Below are 23,727 nucleotides of genomic sequence, written 5' to 3' on the forward strand. Positions count from 1 at the left end.
AGCAAGGGGCAGAGCCTGGGGGGCAGCCTGCACAGGCCACATGGGAACCACAGGTGGAGAGCACGGGAGAGGGAATCCTCAGGGCAGAGGGGGACAGGGAGGGACAGGGGTTAGTTAGGACAGATGAGGGCAAGTGGCCCAAAGCAGAGGTCAGCTCCAAGGAAAGGATGGGCCACACAGAGGGCTGGACGCCTTGTGTAGGTCCCAGACGGCACCCATCTCCCCTATCCACAATCGTGAGAGGTGGCCCCGGTGTGGGGCTGGGACGGGAGGGGGATGGCACTGGGGCCTTGGCCACTCAGCGAGTCCTCCCGCCAACCACGTGCCTTTACAAGAGATATTTTTCTTTTTTTTTTTTTTTAAATTTTTTTTTCAACGTTTATTTATTTTTGGGACAGAGAGAGACAGAGCATGAACGGGGGAGGGGCAGAGAGAGAGGGAGACACAGAATTGGAAACAGGCTCCAGGCTCTGAGCCATCAGCCCAGAGCCCGACGCGGGGCTCGAACTCACGGACCGCGAGATTGTGACCTGGCTGAAGTCGGACGCTTAACCGACTGCGCCACCCAGGCACCCCGAGAGAGATATTTTTCTTAAACGTCCATTTATTTTGAGAGTGTGCGCACACGGAAAGGGGAGGGGCAGAGACAGAAGGAGAGAGAACCTCGAGCAGGCTCCTTGCTGTCAATGCAGAGCCCGATGCTGGGCTCGATCTCGTGACTGTGAGATCGTGACCTGAGCCGAGATCAAGTCCGATGCTCAAACCCATTGAGCCACCCAGGCGCCCCTCAAGGTATTTTCAAACTAAAAGAAACTTAAACGTACCTAACATCAGACACCGTTCCTTTCTTCGTTCCATAAATATTTATTAGAGCGTCTTCTGGGTCAGGCCCTGAGGCTGCCGGGGGCCCGGCCGAGAGCAGGGCAGACGCGGGGAGGCAGCCAGTGTCGCCCCTGTGCAGAGTACCGCGTGCCGGGGCCCAGCCAGAGATGAAAGGCCACGATAATTAATGCCGCTCTACGAAAGCCTTTGTGGTGGCCCCAGAGAGAGCAAAGAGATCGCAAAACCCATCTGTGTTTCCAGAACACAAGGACCTCGGAAATTATCAGACATTAAAATAAAGCTGCAGGCAAGGGACTCTGGTTCCAGCGCAGATGTGATGGAAGTTCAGAACGGAGCTGCTCCTGAGGGCTCAGGTCAAGTTTATCATCTGAGGGGGCGCCCGGCACCCAGCCCCCCAGGCCCAGCAGCCGGCGGCGGGGACCCCCGTGGCTAGTCCCCACAGGATCCAGGGTCCCCTGCTCCCCATCTACTTTGTCCCTAAAGGGTCCTCAGGGCCGTGCCCCAAGCGTCAGACTTTATCTGGGGGGAACACAAGTCTGCGCCCTGAGTTAATAAGCCGCACGCGGCCGGGAGCCAGCCGCGTCCCCGGGTCGGATATTGGGTGCATTCAGTCGTGACGCAAGCGGCTCCGCGCAGCACAGCTCCGTCTGGGAACAACCGGGGAGGCGTCGCCCTTCCTGCTGCTCTCAGACGGGGGCATTCGAGAAGAGCCTCGCGCCTGCGGGCGCACCCGGTCCCTGCGCCCTCCTGTCCCCTCCTAGGGCGTGCGGGCCTCGGGGGCGGCTGCCGGCACTGACGGTTCCGGTGTGGGGGCTCCTGGGCCCGCGCCTCCCGCTCGGGCCCGGGGCGCGGTTTTCCGCTCGGCTCATCCAAGTTCGGGCCGCTCGGCCGCATGTGACGGCCACGGGGTCCTCGCCGATGAGGGCGCCGAGCGACACGAGACCCCCTCCGCCCGCCGGCGGGTACGGGAGGGGCGGAGTCTGCCGGAGGGGGAGCCCCGGAGGGCGCGGCACCAACGCTGCCTGCCGATTCTTCTTCGCAAGCGACTCTCGTCTCCGCGCCGAGCGGGGGGGATGGGGGGGCGCCTACCACCTGAGCGGCTGGCGGCCGCGCTGCAGCTCGGTGGCCACGTGCTGGCGGTGGAGCTCCTGCAGACGCAGCAGCAGCGCCTCCACGTTCTCCCCGGTGGCCGCCGACAGGGCGACGGCGCTCGGGCCCAGGCGCGCCCGCAGCCGGGGCACGGCAGCCCTGGCCTCGGGGAGGTCGACCTTATTTGCCACGACCACGTGGGGTCGCTGGGACAGGCCGGCCTCGTGCTGCTCCAGCTCCCACTTCAGGTCCTCAAGCTGAGTCCACGGCTCTGGCTCCGAGAGATCCACCACGAACAGGAGGAAGCGGCAGCGCTCGATGTGCCTGAGGAAGGCGCTCCCCAGGCCCCTGTTCCGGTGCGCGCCCCGGACGATGCCCGGGATGTCCGCCACTGCAGGGGGAGACAGAGCAGGGGGGCTGCCTCCGGAACCCCGGACACGGATGCCGCCGGATTTCCCGCCGGAGCGACCCATCGGGCCGGCTGCCATCCCGGGCACCGTGGCTCTGAGCTGCCAGAGGCTGAGGTATGAGGGGACAGGCTGGCGGGGGCCCGCCCGGTAAGGAACAGTGAACACACGCCAGCCTCTGGCTGTAAAAATGATTCAGAAAAGGGGAAAACAGCCTCCTGTAAACTGTTAGGAACTGGATTGCTGACAGAAATTATTATAGAGCACTCTGCAGATGCAAAGTGCCATGCGAGTCACGTGAGCAGCAGGCTCACTGCGTTTAACGGGCACCTTCCCTCCCGGGGAAAAAGTTTTCTTCCCTCGGAATGGCACGGGGAAAGCTCTGAGGTCACGTGTCACCTCCGCGACAAGTGCCGAGGGGGGAGGCAGGCCTTCCTCGGGCCCGAAAGGGCACTTCGACAGGGGCTGCAGCAAGGCCGCATCTGGGGGGGCGGCTCTGAAGGCCGACAGAACCACGGCTCCGCAGGACAGTCTACACCCAACCTCGGAGAGGACTATGAAGTACCACCTGCTATCTGTTGGTGATCGTCACAGCGAACAATCCCAACGTGGGGCTTTAAGGTGGTGAACGGGTAGGACGCCACGGCAGGCCTCGCGTTCGAAATGGCCCGGAGAAGCGAGGACTTCCCGGCATTGGGGAACCCAACCTGGAAGAGAGGCAGAGATGGGGTGTCACCGCGGGGCGCCTGTGGCAGCACCGGGGACAGAGCGTCTATCGGTCGGCAGTGCCCACACCCCCTCCTCCCGCCTGGGGCCCCACACGATACTCACCATCCCGGCGTGGGCCACCGTCTTGAGCTCCAGGAAGAGGACACGTTCCTGACCGGGCTGCCCGGGGGTACAGGTCACCGGTGCACGGTTGTCATTGGCCAGGAAAAAGCGGTTGCCTTTTCCTCCCGCACCTCCCCGAGCGGCGACGTACTCCGCGCCCGGGCAGGACAGGTCAGCCACGACTTCACTGCCCTCCTTCACTAAGGTGCCCACAGGGACCTGAAAATAATGAAGCACTTGCGGGGCTGGAGGGCAGACACGTGAGTGGACCAGACCCCATGCATCTGTCCGTGTCTAGAAGAGGGGGGTGTAGCAGGGGGAGGGAGCACCACTAGGTCCCCCTTCACAGAGCTATGAAGCACCAAGAGAAAGGTCCCGACCTTCACAGGGACTTTATGGGGCTGTCATAATCCCTGCACGGCATTCAGATGGCTTCTTCAGTGTTTCTAAAACATTAGGGTGGATGGAAGCATCCGGAAAACACTGGGATAATCTGAGAGAGAGATGGCCTGAGAGGGTCAGGACAGAGGAAGAGCGGACCCCTGGAGTTCCGCTTTTTATTTAAAAAATAATAATAATAATAATTTTTTTTTTAACGTTTATTTATTTTTGAGACAGAGAGAGACAGAGCATGAACGGGGGAGGGTCAGAGAGAGGGAGACACAGAATCCGAAACAGGCTCCAGCCTCCGAGCTGTCAGCACAGAGCCCGACGCGGGGCTTGAACTCATGGACTGTGAGATCAAGACCTGAGCCGAAGTCGGCCGCTCAACCGACTGAGCCACCCAGGTGCCCCTGGAGTCCCACTTTTTAAATACAATTATTTTGTGATTTTTGAGAACGGGTCATACACACGTGTGGGATAAAATTAGGACCAAGTCTCGGTCTCGGGCAGCTGTGTGTCCGAGCCAAGGGGACCCCTGTGAGGCACCCCCCGAGGCCACGACAGGCTTACCCGGATGTAGAGGACAGCGCCGCCTCGCCCGGAGCAGTTCTTCCGGCCGCCGGCTTGCCCGTGGAAACCCTGGTACCGCGACAACACAGAGGACAGCGACTTGACTTGCTGGTCAGCTACAAGTCAGAGCAACGACCTTCACCATTGTTGGCTTAAAAGCAGAATTCTCTGCACACTGTCCACTTCCTCTGGTTGGGTTTAAGGACATTAAGAATGCTCGCACACGGAAACATGGAATGAAGTCATGGCACAAGTTACCGAGCGAGCAATGGGATATTTTAATTTTTTTTTTTAAACATTTCTTTCTTTTTGAGAGACAGAGTGCAAGCAGGGGAGGGGCAGAGAGAGACGGAGACACAGAATCGGAACCAGGCTCCAGGCTCTGAGCTGTCAGCACAGAGCCCGATGTAGGGCTTGAACTCACGAACCGTGAGATCATGACCTGAGCCGAAGTTGGACGCCCAACCGACTGAGCCACCCAGGCGCCCCACAATGTGACATTTTAAAAAGCTAAATTCTGGGGCGCCTGGGTGGTGCAGTCGGTTAAGCGTCCGACTTCAGCCAGGTCACGATCTCGCGGTCCGTGGGTTCGGGCCCCGCGTCGGGCTCTGGGCTGATGGCTCAGAGCCTGGTGCCTGTTTCCGATTCTGTGTCTCCCTCTCTCTCTGCCCCTCCCCCGTTCATGCTCTCTCTCTGTCCCAAAAATAAATAAAAAACGTTGAAAAAAAAATTAAAAAATAAAAAAAAAATAAAAAGCTAAATTCTCACTTCCTTTCAAAAAAATACAATTTCTGAAAATTCAAAATCACCTATAATACCATCATCAATGTAAAAATAGTTCCACTTTCGGGTTTGCCTGGGCGGCTCCGTCAGTTGAGTGCCTGACCCTTGGTATCGGCTCAGGTCATGATCTCAAGGGTTCATGAGCTCGAGCCCCACAATGTGGTCAACGTAGTCCACAGCCTGCCGGCACGTACCGAGACAGCAACACCGACCCTGTTGTTACGTGCTGGACTAGAACGTTACACTCCCTGAGAGTAAACGCACTTTGTACTCCTCAAATTTAGAAAAACCCACCACTGAAGTTGGTTCAGGGGCGTTAAGTACGAACACACATATAATTTAATAAAAATGATGTCCATACGTCAACATTTGAATTCAAATTCCCACGCGGATAAGAAGCTGGAGACGCTCCACCCCAAAGAGGAGCAGACACCCCGATCCTTCCCACACGGCCCCTGGGGACACGTGCCTTTCAGGATGACATGGCCACCGTCACCTCCATCACCACCGTCGGGGCCTCCGAACTCCTTCCGGGGCTCACTGTGGAAACAGCTCACCCCATCGCCTCCACATCCCCCTCGGATGAGCACTCGGCGATGGTCCACAAAATGCCTCTTCTGCAGAGAGCACAGCGAGCCCGCTCGTTACTCCCTCCACGATCCTCGTGAGGACCAGGCAGCCATGTGGAATGTGCCTTTTGTATCTATGACAGGTTTTAAGACTAGAGGTAAATGACGCTAAGGTTACTAATCTCGCCTCCAGTGCAAAAATAGGAAAAGGATCCCACGAGCCCCTACTACTTGTAGGCCCACGTCAGTCAACAAGGCACATGTAAAAAATGGTCAGCACAGAACTCAGTTGGATAACAAAGTCAACATTCCCAAACTAAAGAAAATGAGAGTTGTTTAGAGAACATTCCTTAAACAAAGCATCTTTCCGTGTTTTTTCAAATAGAAATACGTTACTGAAATAACAGGTCTTTACTAATGGAAAGACACCATAACGAATGCGTGAGTCCTTGGTGGATTACCAGGCTTCTAACTTTAAAGAAAGAATGTTTTCTGCAGCCCAACTGAAAAGGGCTTATGTTTATTTATTTTTTAATTTTTAAAAAAAAAATCTTTATTTTTGAGAGAGAGAGAGAGAGAGAGAGAAACAGAGACAGAGACAGAGTACGAGTGGGGGAGAAAGAGAGAGAGGGAGACACAGAATCTGAAGCAGGTTCCAGGCTGTCAGCACAGAGCCCGACGCGGGCCTCGAACTCAAGGACTGCAAGATCATGGCGTGAGCTGATGTCGGACACTTGACGGACTGAGCCACCCAGGCGCCCCTGAAGAGGGCTTAGGTTTAAATGTAGCAATACAAACAGAACTCCTGACCTGAGAGTAAGTGTTGCTCTAGGCCCCTAAGGGAGGCACAATCTAGGAGAAGAACTAGAACTAACTAACTAGGTTCACATTTGATAAACATTAGCTCATCCTGGCCAGCTCTCCGAGGTGCCAGGGCACAGCGCCGGTGTCCCGCTAGCGGGGAACCCGCCGCCCTCCTGCACGCGTGTGCGGGTGGACGCGGCCATCCACAAGGCCCCTCCACCAGGACCCAGGGCATCTGCATTTCTGTCCGCTACTGCATAAGCAGATCTTTTTTTTTTTTTTTTTTTTAATACCCAAGTATTTTAAGATTCTCTGGCACCACCACGTGGAAAAACCACGAATTACTATTTCAAAAACTTTGCTGTAGGCCAACATAATCAAGATCAACGTGATGGGAAAAAAGCACAACTGATGAACATTCTAGGGAAAATAAAACTTAGATTCAATTTGTACATTCAGCTACGACCATGCAAAGCTGAGGTACGTGGTAAGTTGTCCACAGAAAACACTGTTGGCCCAGGTGATGCTTATCTGCCCACACCCCTTTAGGAGGAAACAAAGTGGGCCGTAAGCACCTATCTTCTTAAATTTAATCAAAGGTCATTCACGTTCTTAGTAGGTCTTGGTGAACTTAGAACAAAAACCAGGTAAGGCTTAAAGAAGTATAAAGCTAAAGGCATGCCCCTCCCCCGCCCCCCAAGATGTTTTAAATGAAGAACTACTCGCACAAACTTAAGAACGTACCTAGTACACACGTCCCGGGGCGCCTGGGGGCCCAGTCTGTGGAGCGTCCGACTCTCGACTTCGGCTCAGGTATTGAGCTCACGGTGGGGGAGTTTGAGCCCCACGTCGGGCTCCGTGCTGGCCTGCCTGGAATTCTCTCTCCCTCTCTCTGCCCCTCCCATGAGTGTGCACCCTCCCTCCCGGCTGCAGGGAAGGAGCACGGCGCTCCGGGAGCACCCACGCGCCTTCCCCGCTCTTCGCAGTGTCCACGAGCACAGGACTCGGCGCACACAGACCTTCTTTCCATCTCATCGTGTTCAAGATGCCACACGTGTAGCATCACACACACCAGAATGAATGAACAGGAAAATGAGATCTCAAAACGGTGTGCCTTGCTTCTGAGAGAGGGAACTGCAGGCAACCTCCTTCAAGGTCAGAAATCTCACCAGCTTCTTCTCGGAGAGCGGTTTCTTTCCGGGGGGCTCCTGGTGCTTGGAGAGGTCCGCACAGCTGGCCGAGAGCAGCCTGGGGGGAGCGTGCCACGGGAGCTGGCCGGGCGCGACCCGAGTCCAGCGCCCCACGCCCCCAAACACGGTCCGCGGTCCTACTGAGAGAAGCCTCGAAGGCACCATGGCTCCTTAACAAAAATCAAATTGGCAAAATCAGACGCCTGGTTTAAACCTGCAAACCGAGGGGCGCCCGGGTGGCTCAGTCGGTTAAGCATCTGACTCTTGATTTCGGTCATGATCTCATAGTTGTGGGATGGAGACCCAAGTCGGGTTCTGCACGGACAGAGCGGAGCCTGCTTGGGACTCTCTCTCTCAAAATAAACAAACTTAAAAAAAACAAAACAAAACCCACAACCCTGCAAACTGAAACTAAAGAAAAGGCCTGTGCACAGCAGTATCTCCACGTGTGGTTTTGAAACACGTAAACAAACTCGCTAACAGGACAGTCTTCCATCACCACTCTCAGCTCTGAGCCAGGAAGGGTCACCTGCCCTTCTCAGCCTCTGTCTTACTTGGGAGCAAGATGTGTGTACAAAGGATTTAAATCGTTAAACCTCCCGCAGCACTGGATGCACTCCTCTGCAGGTTATCAAATATCTGCTCAGTGAGAACATTAAGAAGAAAACCTGAGCCTCAAATACAAAGTTCTTAAAACACCCAGGGGTGCCTGGGTGGCTCAGTCAGTTGATTTCAGCTCAGGTCACGGTGTCACGGTGTGTGGGATCGAGCCCTACGTCAGCACGGGGTCTGCTTGGGATTCTCTCTTCCTGCCCCTTCCCCACTTGTGTGTGCACCCTCTCAAAATAAATATTAAAAAATGTATTAAAACAGTCAATTACTCAAATATTAGTGGGTTATCCTATGCAGTTCAAAAATAGCCAAACTGGACCAGTGAGAATACGGGCTATGGAGCACGGTGGTTATGCCCCCAGACTGGAAGCAAATGTCCCCTCTGCCCCTTGTCCCCAGTGTGGACCCGGAAGCACTCTTCCCTGTGCGGCCTCACTCTGTGCATCTGTCAATGGGACGGGGCTGGCAGGACAGGCCGAGTTAATCCCCGTGAACAGGCCGCCCACGTGTGTGCTCAGTGTGAGCCACCTGTCCCTAACTGGGGGCTGCTCACACCCTTACCAGTGCCCACACATCTGTAGGTGCCAAGACCACATGTGAGGCAGCCTGGGACCTGGCCCTCTAGGGGTGACAGCCCCTTCTCCCTTTGCTGTGAGGGCCTGAAAGCCACCCACTCTCAGACGTCTCTGATGCATGGGCACACGTGTGCCACGTAAAAGAAAACTCAGAAAGCTTTCCTCCCGTTTCTAAGTATGAAATATATATGCAAATAGGAAAAGAAACGTACACGTAATGTTTAAAATATAATTAGAGGGGCGCCTGGGGGGCTCAGTCGGTAAGCATCTGACTTCGGCTCAGGTCATGATCTCACAGCTCGGGGGTTCTAGCCCCGTGTCGGGCTCTGTGCTGACAGCTCAGAGCCTGGAGCCTGCTTGGGATTCTGTGTCTTCCTCTCTCTCTGCCCCTCCCCTGTTCACTGTCTCAAAACTAAATAAATATTAAAAAAAAAAAAAATTAGAAAGCCACCAAGTGTGTAACACAGCAGGAGAAGAGACAGAATTTGCTTGGACCTTAGAAGCCCCTCCCGTGAGCCTCCGGCTCCACATTCGGGCTCCGCAGGGAAGGGATGCATTCTTTGTAGGAATTCTTCTCCTAACAAGGCACTGAAGAGTTTTGCTTCTCATTTGGAAACTGTCACAGTCATGGAAAAGGCAGAGTCGGGGGTGAAGGACCCTTTCCTTCCTGAATCGCTTGCGGGGAAACTGCCGACCTGACGCCCCACGCCCCGGATCACCCCACGCGTGTCCCCCGTGGAGCCGGCGTCCACCGCGAGCAGGCCGCCAGCCACACGCACGGCCCTCCCTTCAGCGTCCCTAGCCTGGGACGCTCCTCAGCCTCGCCTTGGCTCTCGTGCCAGTGACGCTTCGAGGCCACGGGCCAGGTGTCCTGCAGCAGGTGTGTGTCCCCCGTCTGACTGACGTCCCCTCCCCTCGTGACAAGAATGCCACACAAGCCCCGCAGAGGGCCGGGTCTCCTTGGTCCTTTCCTGATGCACTCTGAGCTCCAGCCCTCTGGGGTCCCTGCCGGCTTCCCCCTCCTCGTTAGCTCTCCATTTATTCACCGTCGTGGGCTTGTGCTTTTCTGTTTCAGTGAGCTACACTTGGATATGCATGCGTTTACTTATTTATGATTTATTTACATATTTATTTATCTATCTACATATCTATCTATCATGTTCAAACGGTCCCCAGTTTGGCCAGTGGCGGCCCATCCATCTTTGAGGACTTCCCTGCTTCCGGGTACAAAACGTTCTGGGCTCACTTCGTATTCTCCCCAGACGACCCTGAGATCAGCCTTTACTCAAGAAGCCCCAGTTGCTGTGAGTGGAGAATGGGATTCAGAAGCCCCCGTGCCCGCTGGGCAGGCTGGGGTTTCGCAGCTTGCGGGCTCTCAGGGGGGACCCGGAGGGCAGACAAAGGTACGCACACCCACACACCCACCTGTCATCACTGCTACGCCTGTCCACCCACAGCTAGCGAGCAGCGTCTGTCCAAATCCAGGAATTCACACCTACGTGCCCAATTGCACGCCGCAGGACGCACACTCATTTCCTCCTTCTGTCTCGACAACTCCATTCTCTGACTGCCACGTCCCTGCTTCCAGCGTCCCGGACATGTTTGTTCACTGGCTCAATCCTCATAGCAGCCAAACCCTCCCCTCCTCCACCCCCCATGCTGGGCTGAACCCCAACCCCCCCGCCCCGGGGATACCCTCCTGTTACCTTTCTGTAAGTGCATACTGTTTTTACAAGGAACTTTTATTTGGGAATGATTTTAGGCTTATAAAAAAAAGGTGAAAGATATTCCCATATACTTCTTGGCCGGTCTCCCCTAACGTAAGCGTCTTACGTGACCAGGATGCGTTTGCCAAAACTAAAAACCCAACTTGGGTTAAACTCCAGGTGGCATTCGGAGGGCACCGGTTTTTCCACCAACAGCTCCTTCTCTTTTCCAGGGCCAGAGCCAGGGTCCCACACCTCGTTAAGCCATCCTGGAGTGCTATCTTTAAGACAAGGGCTGTCCGCCCAGCATCACAGGCCCAGCAAGAACGCCCTTCGGGAGGGGAGATGAAACGAGACGGTCTCAGACGGTGAAAAAGCATCTCTACAAGAGATGCTCGAGAGTTCCCGAGGTGAAGGAAAACGGCACCAGAGGGACACCCAGATCTTCAGCAACGGGAGGCAGCAACAGAAAAGGTAAATGAGTTACAAGCACTGCCAATTTTCCTGCTAAGATTAGACACGTAAGATCACGGCAAGCAAGACTTATTTATAACACCGTCCAGTGGGTTTTCAACGCAGGCAGAGGTCCCACACCTGACAGCGTCAGATCGCGGGGAGATGAAAGGGACCGTGGGGGGCAAGAGGCCCGCACCAGCCTCAGCGCCGAGCAGGCGAGGACAGGCTGGGCATGTGCACCGTGTCCCCCAGAGCCGCCGCTGACACGCAACACAGAGACGGCCCGAGAGCCAACCGACAGGGACAGGGGACGCTTCAAAACACGCCAACGGTTCAGAAGAACAGGGCTAACGGAAACAGAGAGGACACACAGAAAATAAACAATAGAAGAGTTTAGTTTAACCTAACCAGACGCGTAACTGAGTAAGACAGACGTCCAGAAACAGCATCACCGGACACGAGGGAAGACATCTGATAGTGACCCAAGGGCACCGAACAGCTACAGATGTGCACAAGGACAACTTCAAAACACATGAAGCAAAATCTGAAAGAACTGAAGGGAGAAACAGACCGCTGCACAGCCATCGTGGGGAATTTTAATACTGCTCTCGCTCTCTGAGGAAGTGATAAAAAGAAAAAAAAAAAGTAGCTGAAGAGAAAACAAGCAAAAACAACCGAAAACAGCAACGAAGATGCAGAAAACCTGAGCGATCTTATCAACAGGGTCGATCTGACATGCACAGAGCAGTTCATCCAACGACTACAGAGCAGACGCTATTTTCAGGCGTCCGGAACACTCACTAGACAGACCATCGGACGGGACGCAAAGCTTGAAGCATTGATTCAAGAGGATGGAAACCACAGAGGGTGTGGCGTGTTTTCTGGCTACAAGAAGACCGAAGTCAGTAAGCATACAGTACTAAGGAAACCCCGATTACCCGGAAGTTATACGGCACGCTTCCATTTTGAAAGGAACGGCAAGGACAGCACAACGTGCCCAGTTCAGGGGACCCTCGGGGCTCTGCATGCTCACCCTGGCAAAGAAGAACAATCTAAAACCAGCTAAGATCAAGAAACCAGAAAGTGCAAAGTGGAAGGAAGGAAATAATAAAGAGCAGAAATAAACCCTAGCAGACGACAGGAAAACACCACAGCCACTGAAAAGATACACTGAAAAGATTCATGGCGCTAACAAAGCTCTCATCAGACTGATCAAGACAAGAGTGAACGCAGATCCCCAATGTCAGGAATTTAAAACGGGGTTCTCAGCACCAACTGTCCAGATACGAAAAGGGTAAGAGAATGCTATGAACAAGTTTTTGCCAGCAAATTCAGCAACTTACGTGAAATGGACAATTTCTTGAAAAACGCCACTTACCCAACTGATACAACAAGTAGAAAATCTGAACAGCTCTGTGTCTACTAAAAAAAGTTAAACTGCTCATAAGAAACATCCCCCAAAAGACTCTAGACTCAGACGATTTTACTGGGAGATTCTAAAGAACATTCAAGGAAGACATAACAGCAATCTTACAGAAACTTTCTCAGAAAAAGGAAGTGAGATCACTACCTAACTCATTTTACAAGGCCAGTGAAACTCTAGTACCAAAGCCTCATATTACAGAGAAAATTACAGTCCAACATCCCTCATGAACACAGACACAAAGAATCCCTGACAACACAGGGTCCAGTTGAGTCTACCGCGAACCAGGGCCAAGCGGGATGACTCCTGGAACACAGGCTTTATTAGCAGTTACAACCCCACCCCCCCTTCCCACTGGCAATCACACACACCTGACCCAAGTCAACAGCCATTTGTGATCAGGAAAAGGAAACGCTGCGGCAAATGAGGAACGGGAGGGTACATCTCCAAGCTGACAAAGGGCATCTGGCCCACGCGGCCATCACACGGGATGGAGAAAGACTGGACTGTTACCCACGATGGAGAAAAAGCCGCTATGCTCACCACTGCTACGCAACGCTGTGTTTCAAACGCTGCAATAAAGAATTAAAACAAAACAAAAAAGGAGAGGTGACAGCGCAGAAGATACGACTGTTTCACAGAGAGTCCCAGGAAAACCTATAAAACAATGACTAAAATTAATAAAACGATTAACCAAGTTTGCAGATTACAAGGTTAACGCACAAAAACCAATTGTACTCATACACTAGCGGCAAACAACTGGAAAATGAAGAAAACGGTCTCATCCACGGTAGCGCCATACATAAAAAGTGCCTAGAAATAAGCGTAACTATCCACATTCAAGACGTCTACCGCGTTGCAAAATACTGAGCTGAGTATTTTTAGGGATCGCCTTATCTGGGCCTCACAACTACTCTGTAAGCAAAGTACGTTCAGTCCCCCGACTGGCAGATGAAGAGGGAAAGTGGCTCCCCCGAGGTCTGAGTGGTCAGGCGGCAGCGGCGGAGCGAGGAAACTGGTAAAGGGACAAGTCCTCCAGCATTGCCACCAGCACATCCACGGCAAAGCCCGCTGCAGGGCTGTACCGTGCACCCAGCCCCGGCCGACACCAGGTACAGGGCACCGGTGACACGAAACCCGGAGACCTGTGGCAGAGAAGGTCATCGGCTACAGGGGCCAGCCAGAGACCTGCGCTCTGAATCTTGCCTACTGGGCTTACTTCCTCCTTCCGGCCCTTCTAGCGCCGGGTGGAAAAGCCTGCTGATTGCATGCCTGAGTGACAGGGCTTCCCTCGATAAGTAACAAGTTCAACTTTGTTTCACACTGCTGTTTTCCTTCTAATGCCATCCCTGCACCGCCCAATGAGCCAACCACATGGGGCTATTCAATTTAAATTAGTTAAAAATTTAAAAACGGGGCGCCTGGGTGGCTCGGTCAGCTGCGCATCCGACTTTGACTCAGATCACGATCTCACCCTTTGTGAGTTCAAGTCCTGCATCGGGCTCCGTGCTGATGGCACAGAACCGGCTTCAGATCCTCTGTCCCCGTCTCTGCCCCTCCTTTGCTCTCTCTCTCAAAAACAACATTTAAAATAAATAAATAAAAATGTAAAAATACTGTCCCTCAGTTACACAAGGCACGTTTCAAGTGCTGACAGCCACGTGTGGTCAGTGGGCCCCATACTGGACATCCCACTTCCACCATTACAGAGAGTCCTTCTGGAGAGTGCTGGTCTCGACTGCGGGAACTCAGGAAGTGAGCTCAGATTCCTCCTGGGAGCATCTGTCTACTGGGCCCGTTCAGCAGGTAAAGGCCAGACAGTGATGAAACCCAGGGTCCAGAGTCCAGTGGATGTTATGATTACAGGATGGGGCTTTTACAATTGCTGGAAAGGTACTCAGCACATGGCAAGGGCTCCACTTTATTATTTTTTTAATATTTACTTTTGAGAGAGAAAGGGAGCGCGCACGCCGCAGGGTAGGAGGAGAGACAGAAAGGGAGACACAGAATCTGAAGCAGGCTCCAGGCTCTGAGCTACCAGCACAGAGCCCGACGTGGGGCTGGAACCCAGGAGCCTTGAGATCATGACCTGAGCTGAAGTCGGACGCTCAACCGTCTGAGCCACCCAGGCATCCCTCCGGTTTGTTTCTTAAATTACTTATTATCGTTTTCCTTCAAGTAGGCTCCCCGTCCAACGTGGGGCTATGAACTCCCCACCCCCAGATCAAGAGTCGGATCCTCTACCGACCAACCGAGCCAGCAGGGCCTTGGACACTATTACTTCGCTCTATAAAGCGTTAAGCTCAGTTGTACTGCTGCGCAGAAGTTATTCTTTGCCAGGAACCTCTTCTAAACCTTCTACAGAAATTTCAAAATTCATTCCTTACAACCACCTAAGAGCGTGCGTGCTGTTGGCAGAGCCGGCCCGGAGGCACTCGCTCTCCCTGCCGTCGAGGAAGCTGGTTCCGGGCCGCTCCCGTCTGGTTCTGGTGGTGGCACCCTCCCCACTAAATCCTCTGGGTCCAGGGGCAGAAGCAACTCCACCGTCGCAGCTGCAGGTCGGCGTCCCGACTGCACGGTCTCCGCACACGTTCGCTCCTCGACGGCGCCGTGGCGGTGCCGCCCGCCCGGGACCCGGGAGCACGCCTGCTCGGGGGCCGCAGAGACACCCGCCACACCGGGAGCGCCCGGCGCGGGAAAGCGGGGCAGGGAGCCGCGTTTGCGGCAGCGCTCCGTCTACACGCGCTCCGACATGTTTCGCAGGACGTGTGAGCGCTCGCGCCCTTTCGCGCGGCCGTGCGTCCCCGGCGGTTACGCAGACACGCACGGAAGGACGCGGGGGCGCCTGGGACCCAAGGCCGCTCTCACAAGGCGTGCCCGCCGTCGCCGTCCCCGCGCCCCCGTCCCCTGGGCCGCCCCGACGCCCGCCAGCGCCCGCACTCACCGCTCCTGGACACGTCACTTCCGGGGCCCGGACCCGGGCTGTCAGATCACTTCCGGGGCCGGACCCGCCCCCGGCAGGCTGCGCCTGCGCAGGGCCTGCCCAGGAGCGTGAGCGGAAGATAGGACCTACTCCGGCCCACGTCCTTGGGCGCAGTCCGCGTTGGCTGTGTCGCGGTTGGAGGGGCGCCGGCTGGCGGGCACCCGGCCACCGCGTCAGACACCCGGAGCCCCGTCCGACTGACGCGGGTCATCCCCATCAGAGACCCGCCTCCTCCGTCAGGCACCGGCTGCCCCCTTCGGACAGACCTCTGTTTCCCCCGTCATGCAGACGTCTGCCTCCGCCTTCAGACGCCGGCCACCCCCATCAGAGACCCGTCTCCCCTGTCAGCCACCCACCTCCCTCCTCAGACATCTGCCTCCCCAGACAGCCACGCCCCCCCCCCCCCCCCCCCCCCCCCCCCCCCCCCCCCCCCCCCCGGACACCTGGCACTCCTGTCAGACACCGGCCTCCCCTGCCAGGCACTGGCTTCCCCCGTCAGACACCTGCCTCCCCCGACAGCCACGGGCCGCTCCTGTTAGACCCCTGCCTCCCCCGTCAGACCCCTGTCTCCCCCATCAGACACCCGGTGCCCCTGTCAGACACCGGCCTCCCCCGCGAGGCACCGGCTGCCCCCATCAGACCCCCCCCCCCGTCAGGCACCGGCCACCCCCATCAGAGACCTGTTGCCCCGCTCAGCCACCCACCTCCCTCCTCAGACACCAGCCGCCCCCCCGTCAGACATCTGCCTCCCGCGACATCCCCCCCCCCCCCCCCCCCCCCGGGACACCTGGCACTCCTGTCAGACACCGGCCTCCCCCGCCAGGCACTGGCTTCCCCTGTCAGACATCTGCCTCCCTCTTCAGACACTGCCGCCCCGTCCAACTGATGGCTGTCTGCATCAGAGACCTGCCTCCCCCATCAGACACCCGCTGCCTCTATCAGGCACTGGCTTCCCCGGTCAGACATCTGCCTGCCTCCCTCTTCAGACACTGGCTGCCCATCAGACACCATCGCCCCGTCCAACTGACGTCAGCAGTCTGCATCAGAGATCCACCCCCCCCCCCACCAGACACCAGCCTCCCCCCTCAGACACCCGCTGCCCCTGTCAGACACCTGCCGCCCCCAACGGCCTTGCGCCGCTCCTGCCGGACAGACACTTGCCTCCCTCATCAGACACCAGCTAGCCGGGTCAGACACCTGTCTCCCCTGTCAGACAGACACCCGCCTCCCCCGGTAGTTACCCACCGCCCCTCCCCCATGGCCAGGTGCTGGTCCGCTGGGTCCGAACACAGAGAAACTGCCCTGTCAGGGTGGTTTTGAAGAACCAGTTTATTCATACATTACACCAAATCATAAGCAATTTATATGCGCCAAACTCCCGACTGGAAAAAACTGAACCGATAGGATGTTTTTCAGAAAATGTACCGTGCTCACAAAGAAGACGAATTTGACCTGTTCCGTTACTAGAAATGAAGTAACAGCGCAACAAATCGAAAGGGGAACAGAAGCATCTTCCTCCTGTGCGGCTCTGAACAGACGCCCGCACTCAGACCACCTGTTCCCGCAAACACCGGCGGCCCTGAGGCTTGGGCCCTCGCGGCCCAGCGGTCCTGAGGCTGCCCCCCCCACCCCCACCCCCGGAACCTTCCAGCAGCCCAGGTCCCCACTAGCCAGTGGCTGCACGGCAAACTCTAACGGGGGTGAGGTTCTGCGTGCCGCCGTGTTCGCGTGCACTTCTGGACGCTGCGGGCGTCTCTCAGGTCCGAGACCTGCTGTGGCTCGGGGACAATTGGGAGGAAGAATGAGCATCACGTTCCAAGCGTCCTTTGCATCGTCACTGGCCTTCTGTGGAAGGAGTCATAAAAAACAAAGCACCATCGACCACACTGCACGAACAACTCACTTTAGCCTAAGCTTTGCAAACATGTTACAGAAGAGAAGATGTAATAGGTTTAATAAAACAGAACTGCTGGCACCACCTCTTCCCCACAACAGCACATAAAAACGGACGAGACATTAAATAAACATTCCATTATTAATCATTAAATATATTAATACCCCAAATCATGTATAAATTAGGAAATAAATGTACAAACTATTTCACAAAGTGCTTTTTAAAATATATACACAACATTCAAGAAATTCTTAATGTAAGACATTTCAGATTGAAGTTCTGGGATAAGTGTAAGTGTCCTTTCCTTTCAAAAAGTATTAATACAGCACTTAAAAAAAACACACACACATAAAAGGCATATTCGCAGATTGGCAAGGAAGAAAAATGAAACCACTTTCACAGTTATCTAAAATGTGTAACGTTTTCAGTGGGAAATTTTAGTTCCCGATGGAGTTTGCAAATTAGTTCTATGAAAACTGTCAGGAGAGAACAGGACAAAATCGAGGGAGACACCTCCCTAAATGAAATTACTAATGTCTGTGTCATTTAGCAACTAAGAACTCTCTTTCAGTAATTTAATAGAGTGCGTATCTTTAAGCCCTTACCAGCGTTAAGAGTTTTTAAAACCCATATGCCTATAAAATAGACACTCCTATCCCAATGTACGTGTGATTCTGTCCCCACAGAAGAGGGGAAAATATGCTAGAACAGGACTGGCACTCCTCTGGGGCAATCTTTAACCTGCACCTCAGTTCTTCATCTGTAAAATGGGAGCAGTAATTGCCTCCGTATTTCCCAGTGTGGACTGTCACGATTCATTCAAGCAACGAAACAAAAGAAAACAGGACAAAAACAGCATCAAATGCCTGTAAACTGTAAGCCATTCGACACCTCCGGATGAAGGGCTATTGTAGACTTTTTAAACGCGAAACTTATCAATTTAAAAACACCATCTTCAGTAGACCTGGTATGTGAAGAACTGGATATTTCCTTGAATCTTCTTGGTTGTTCTTGGAAGTATGTCAGCATTTATCCAAATACGTTTTTAAAGTACTCACATGGATACTATTATCCAGGGAAAAGCTGACAGAATGTTTGTATTACTAATTAGTGAACCAGACGGTTTCCTTTTACTATGCTTTTCCAAGTGAGCTGTGTATAATGCTGGAGAACTTAAATGGGATTTGATGTTCTAGGAATGTAAAATTTACTCAAATTTCCCTACATAAATCCTTTTCCTTGGGAAGAACACAGTCAAATTTGTGGGGTTCTTTTTGAAAATAAGGTGTGAATTTCAGATCTCTCTAAAAGAAAAGGAACACTTGCTTAGAGACCTGGATAAGCAGGTCCTGGAAGAAAAGAATATAAAAGAAAAGACTTGCCAACCGTTTGGAAATTTTGGTATAAATATTTCAAATTCTCAATTCAGAATAGGGCAATATCACATATCCAAATCCCAGAACTGACCGTCAGATAAATAAGGGCCAAGGCCAGTCATTTTAAAGAACTACCCCCTTTCCTTCCCTGGGTCAGGCTAATCGTACGTTTATCTGGAATATACTCGTTGATCCCTCTTTACTCTTCATACAAAAACATAAAACATTTTGGATAAACACAATTGGCGAGAGACACAGGGAGCGCACGAGCCTGGAAAGGGCATTTCGCAGCCTCCCCAAACGAAGCATGTTTATACTTTCGCCGTGTACCAGAAACTGGCCCAAAACACGGAAGATGCCCTCCCCCGCCATCGAGGCACAGGGAGAGGCTGCCACTCAGGGGCTGTGCGCGCGTGTCCGGCTGCGGTGCGGCCAGTGAAAGACAAGTTTACAACCCACATTACGACAACTGCGTGAGGAGGAGCAGACCCGAGGCCTGCTTATGTGAACACATGGACTATGGCATCTGGTAGATGTGTCCCATCGCTGGGCACAGAATACTCTGGTGACAACAGGACCCCTAAAGCTAGCTAGAAACATCAAGGGGGAGGGGGACAAAAGAGACAACCTCCCCGTCGTATGGACGTACAATACTATACACAGCACCGAATATGTCACACCATCAAAGCGCCGTCTCTCGCCAGCGGTGCACCCTTGGCATCGTACCCAGATGAAATGTGCACGCTTCACATGCAGACGCTGCGTGGGGCGGAGGGGCAGTCAAGAGGTCAGAGTTCACCAGAACTGCCACCGGCCCAACCATCCCCAGGGGACATGCCACCACAAGGCTCTACCAAGAACACTTGTCCCTTACTGCTGGTAATTTCCATACTGGCCCTGTAAGAGACCGAGACACGTGTTACACTTCCGTAGTTGAGACAGACCTCCCACCCCGCGCCCCGCAGCCCACACCCAGGACTAGGGACGGAAGCAGGGATGGGAAGCAGGCAAGCAAACAGCTCTGCCTAGATCTCGGGTGGGCAACACGATCGCTGGCTTTCTGAAGGCCGTCCATCCAAGCCTGCGGCCAATGATTTAGATCAGAGGGTCAGCGAGGCTCACCCTTACCAGCTGCCCCCCAGTAAGTCCCCCCCACCAAGGGGCCAAGCTCCCACAGGTGACTGGTCAGCAGCAGGGCTGGCTGCAAACTTGGGCTGGGACCCAGACGCAGAGCCACTCGGCCAGCCGTGTCTGACCGAGTGAGGGTATGCTATGCGTACAGTAATTCGCCAAAGCCTTAGCGGACCAGAGAATTCACATTCTGGAAGAGACCCTGGCAGCCAATTCCTTCCTCTCCTTATTCCTCACGACCATAAGAGAAACATTTGTCACGTTTCCACAGACACGACGGATCTGCGCGTCTGAAGGCATCCCCAAATCTTGCCTGCTCATAGCCATAAGGCCGCTGCTGCTGGGCGGACGGGCCCGTCTGAGATGCCCTGTAGCTTCCGTACTGCTGGCCTTGTCCTTGCTGGTACCCGGAGTACTGCGAGGCGGCTCCCTGGGCAGGCCCTGTGAGGACACACACCCGAGCCATGAGAACGACCCAACGCCCTCCCCAGCCCTCCGGAAGTGTGCCACACCGCTGGATTCAGCGGTGGAAGCTCAGCCGAGTGCTCGAGCAAGGCTGCCGTCGGCTCCTGCGCGGCCCCCCGGCCGGGGCTAGCGGGCCGCTCCCCGGCACCCCTGCACCGGCTTCCCGGCAGCAGCGTGTCCACCAGGGTGGTCGCCACAAACCCACGAGTTAAGCACCACAGCAGCTGTTGAAGACTCGCGTGCGAGAGGAAGGAGGTAGGTGTTCCCGTGGAAACTAAGGCAAAAGCTTTGGAAAGAACCGATAAAGGCCAAGGGGGCACCTGGGTGGCTCAGTCCGTTAAGCGCCAACTTCGGCTCGGGTCATGATCTCTCAGTTCGTGAGTTTGAACCCTGAGTCAGGCTCTGTGCTTTCAGCAGGGAGCCCGCTTTGGATCTTCTGTCTCTGCCCTCTCCCCACTCGCGTGTGCTCTCTCTCTCAAAGATAAACTCTTAACAAAAAAATAGATTTTAAGGCCAAATAATTTTTCAAAAAATTGTTATTTAGTCAGTCGTGGCTATAAAAGGTTGAACAAAAATCTTGAACTGGGGCTTACCTTCCTCACCGTGTGCCACGGTCACCTGTGAGCTCAGGAAGACACCTCACGCAAGGGCCCCGCCTGGCAGGTGATCCTGAGGTGCAGCGAAGGCCGAGTCCCGCGGCCTGGACGGGTTCCCTCAGGGAGGCACACGGTTTATGGAGGGGACGGGGCCCAGCTCTGGCTGGATGAGCGAGTGGGGGCTCCTGACTACAGTAAACGAAGACATTTCGGTACGGACAGATGGAGGTTTTATAAAGACTCGCAGACTCACTCTTAAGGAGATAATCACCCACTCATTCAGGTGGCGAGGCCGGCTTTCACTGTATTTTATCTCATTGTATGTATTTATTTATTTACATGTTTACTTTTGAGAGAGACAGAGCGTGAGCAGGGGAGGGCCAGAGAGACAAGGAGACACAGGATCTGAAGCAGGCTCCAGGCTCCGAGCTGTCAGCACAGAGCCCGACACGGGGCTCGAACTCACGAACTGCGAGATCATGACCTAAGCCGAAGTCGAACGCCCAACCAACGCAGCCACCCAGGTGCCCCTCGTGGTGTATTTTAAATACTGATGGTTACGGGGCGCCTGGGTGGCGCAGTCGGTTAAGCGTCCGACTTCAGCCAGGTCACGATCTCGCGGTCCGTGAGTTCGAGCCCCGCGTCGGGCTCTGGGCTGATGGCTCAGAGCCTGGAGCCTGTTTCTGATTCTGTGTCTCCCTCCCTCTCTGCCCCTCCCCCGTTCATGCTCTGTCTCTCTCTGTCCCAAAAATAAATAAACGTTGAAAAAAAAAAAATTTAAATACTGATGGTTTGCCAGGCCATCACGTGGTGGCCATGTCAGGCAGCGGTCCTCCTGTGACAGCAGCACCTGGGCTCTGGGGAGGGTGGCCCAGATGTGCCTTGGGAGCAGGCGGGGACCCTGGGAGAGAGTTGTGCGGCCTCGGGCTCTTGGCAGACATGACCCGCAGGCAAGAGGCCAGGCCTGCCCTGTTTCAGGTGTACCTGCCTCAGGGGCCGAGGCCCATAGAGGGCTGGGCAGATGGGCGGGCTATGCTCCCGGCAGGACGCTCTGCTGTGCCGGACGGCCTGACCTCGGGGAGACTCCGCTGACCTCCAGTGGACAGGGTGTCTCCCCTTTGTGGCTGCTGCAGCTCAAAAAGCCCACGTTTCTGTCCGACGGGCCTGGAGGCCAATGCTTGCCGGCGGGCTCCAAGGCAGAGCGCCCCACCCGGGCCCCTTCGCCGTCTGGGGAACGCTCGTGGGGCGAGCAAAAGCTGACGAACGGGCGAGCCCCTCCGGGAGCTGCTGCGGGACTGACCCACACGTGGAGAGGCTCAGAAGATGCCCACGTGCCCCTGGCTCTCAGTCCTAACAACGTTCTCTCGTCAGGGAACCAGAGCTCCCGTGAGACCTGGCTACGTCTAGGGCTAGTGCAGGGAGACCATCACGGTCCCAGAGAATAAGGAAATGCTCAGAAACAAAAGGACGGGCACATGTCAAAGGGACTGGAAGAGCTCCCACGAGGCAAACTGGACATGCTGAACAAAACAGAGAAGTACTGGAATACAACCCAGCGTATAAAACTAATATCCACAGATACATACTAATAAATGATTAAAAATGGAATGCGCCTTATAGAGGAACTCCAAACAGTCTACGGTAGACAATCCCCCCCTTGAGTATGGGCTGGACTCAGGGGCTTGCTTCCAATGATTGGGGGAAGGAGAGGAAGATGGGACAGCTCCATGGCGGGGGCACCGGGTGGATGCCTCTAACCAAGCGACCACACCCAGCATCAGAGGCACATCACGTTGATGTGGGATGAGAAGGGTCTTTCGCCCCTGCGAGCTTTCCGAATCCCACAGCCCACGGTCATCCTGAGAAAAAGCTCAGACAAAGCCGACCAAGGCTGTCCAACAAAGCACCCGTCCAGTCTCCCTCACGACTGTCAAGGTCCAGAAAGACCGGGATTTCTGAGACTCTGTCCCAGCCTAAGGAGCTGTGAGACTCAATGTCCTGTGGGACCCCAGGATAGGATACTGGGGGAAACCCCGTGAGATCTGGATAAGCCGGGAGTTCCGTCCACAGCACGTGCCAGCGGAGTTTCTCAGTCGTGACGATCACGCTGTGCTCGGACGAGGTGAACAAGAGAGGAACTCTGTGCACTAGCCACACAGCCCCGCTGGAAATCTAAAACTATTCCAAAATGGGGGCGCCCGGGAGGCTCAGCCGGTTGGGCATCAGCCTTCGGCTCAGGTCGTGATCTCACGGATCATGGGTTCGAGCCCCACATTGGGCTCTCTGCTGACAGCGTGGAGCCTGCTTTGGATCCCACGTTCCCCTCGTTCTCTGCCCCTCCCCTGCTTGCGCTCTCTCTCTCAGAAATAAATAAAACATTAAAACATAGATAAAACTATTCCCGAATGAGTGTACTAAGTGTCACTGAACGAACAGCAGCGTTACCGCGTGTGGGGCCCGGGTGGGAAGGCGTGCCCTCCCCCCAACCCCCTTACCGTAGCCCGGCTGCTGCCCGGGATAGCTCTGCTGGTTGGGGTACTGCTGCTGGTACCCGGCCTGCTGCTGGGCTGCGCCCTGCTGGTACCCCGCCTGCTGCTGGCTGTACTGCGAGTTCCCTGTGGGGGGAAGGAGACACGCGGGTCATTCCCAGGGACAAAGGCAGCCCTTCCCGCCACTCAGGACGTGGACGCCTCGGAAACCCCTGGGCCACCTCGACTACCTCGGAATCTTCTCTTTCCCACAAATCTTTTACGACATTTTCTCTTCTTGTTTTAGAAGATTACGAATAAACACCCAAAACGAAAGTGAACCGAAAGCGAAGGTTAATGCAAGTGTTTTGGGTTGAACCGTGTCCCCTCGAAAGGTACGCGGGAGTCCTTACCCACACACCTGTGCACGTGGTCTTATCTGGAATTAGGGTCTCTGCAGATGTGATCAGTGAGGGGCAGGCTGGCTGGACTAGAATGAGCCCTAATCCAATGACGGGTGCTGTCGTAAGAGGGAGTGTGGACACAGACGCAGGGAGAGCCACATGCTGACA

The 23,727-nt window shown here is 54.8% G+C and overlaps 2 protein-coding genes across 5 annotated transcripts in view; both read right to left on the reverse strand.

Annotated features, from left to right (window-relative positions):
* Positions 1-848: 848 nt before the first annotated feature.
* MTG2 (mitochondrial ribosome associated GTPase 2) lies at positions 849-15,302 on the reverse strand. Of its 2 annotated transcripts, none has more exons than XM_043553531.1 (7): positions 15,187-15,302; positions 7,450-7,640; positions 5,377-5,524; positions 4,125-4,240; positions 3,171-3,389; positions 2,908-3,046; positions 849-2,323 (listed from the first exon to the last, which is right to left on the reverse strand). In XM_043553531.1, exons 2-7 carry the CDS (start codon positions 7,633-7,635, stop codon positions 1,929-1,931), a joined length of 1,203 nt encoding a protein of 400 aa, XP_043409466.1. In that variant the 5' UTR covers positions 7,636-7,640; positions 15,187-15,302; the 3' UTR covers positions 849-1,928. The 2 variants fall into 2 exon arrangements, with proteins under 2 accessions (XP_043409466.1, XP_043409465.1); XM_043553530.1 differs by lacking the exon at positions 15,187-15,302 and adding an exon at positions 14,636-15,162.
* Positions 15,303-16,532: 1,230 nt separating this feature from the next.
* SS18L1 (SS18L1 subunit of BAF chromatin remodeling complex) overlaps positions 16,533-23,727 on the reverse strand; it is a 31,381-nt gene continuing 24,186 nt past the window's right edge. For all 3 annotated transcript variants that reach the window (XM_043553533.1, XM_043553535.1, XM_043553532.1), the window contains 3 exons: positions 23,183-23,302; positions 19,940-20,067; positions 16,533-19,392 (listed from right to left, as the gene is read on the reverse strand). In XM_043553533.1, coding sequence (XP_043409468.1) covers positions 19,366-19,392; positions 19,940-20,067; positions 23,183-23,302 — 275 coding nt within the window. In that variant the 3' untranslated portion in view covers positions 16,533-19,365. The remainder of the gene's footprint in view (positions 19,393-19,939; positions 20,068-23,182; positions 23,303-23,727) is intronic.

This window comes from Prionailurus bengalensis, chromosome A3 (assembly GCF_016509475.1).
Source record: "Prionailurus bengalensis isolate Pbe53 chromosome A3, Fcat_Pben_1.1_paternal_pri, whole genome shotgun sequence".
Classification (NCBI taxonomy): Eukaryota; Metazoa; Chordata; class Mammalia; order Carnivora; family Felidae; genus Prionailurus; species Prionailurus bengalensis.

Bases quoted from the DNA above. Each gene is read 5' to 3' on its own strand.
- MTG2 (XM_043553531.1), bottom strand. From the start codon at position 7,635: ATGGTGCCTTCGAGGCTTCTCTCAGTAGGACCGCGGACCGTGTTTGGG. The intron at 5,525-7,449 runs GTGAGATTTCTG...TGCTCTCTGCAG, and splicing joins CGCTCTCCGAGAAGAAGCTG to AAGAGGCATTTTGTGGACCA. The intron at 3,047-3,170 runs GTGAGTATCGTG...CCTCTCTTCCAG, and splicing joins CGGTGGCCCACGCCGGGATG to GTTGGGTTCCCCAATGCCGG.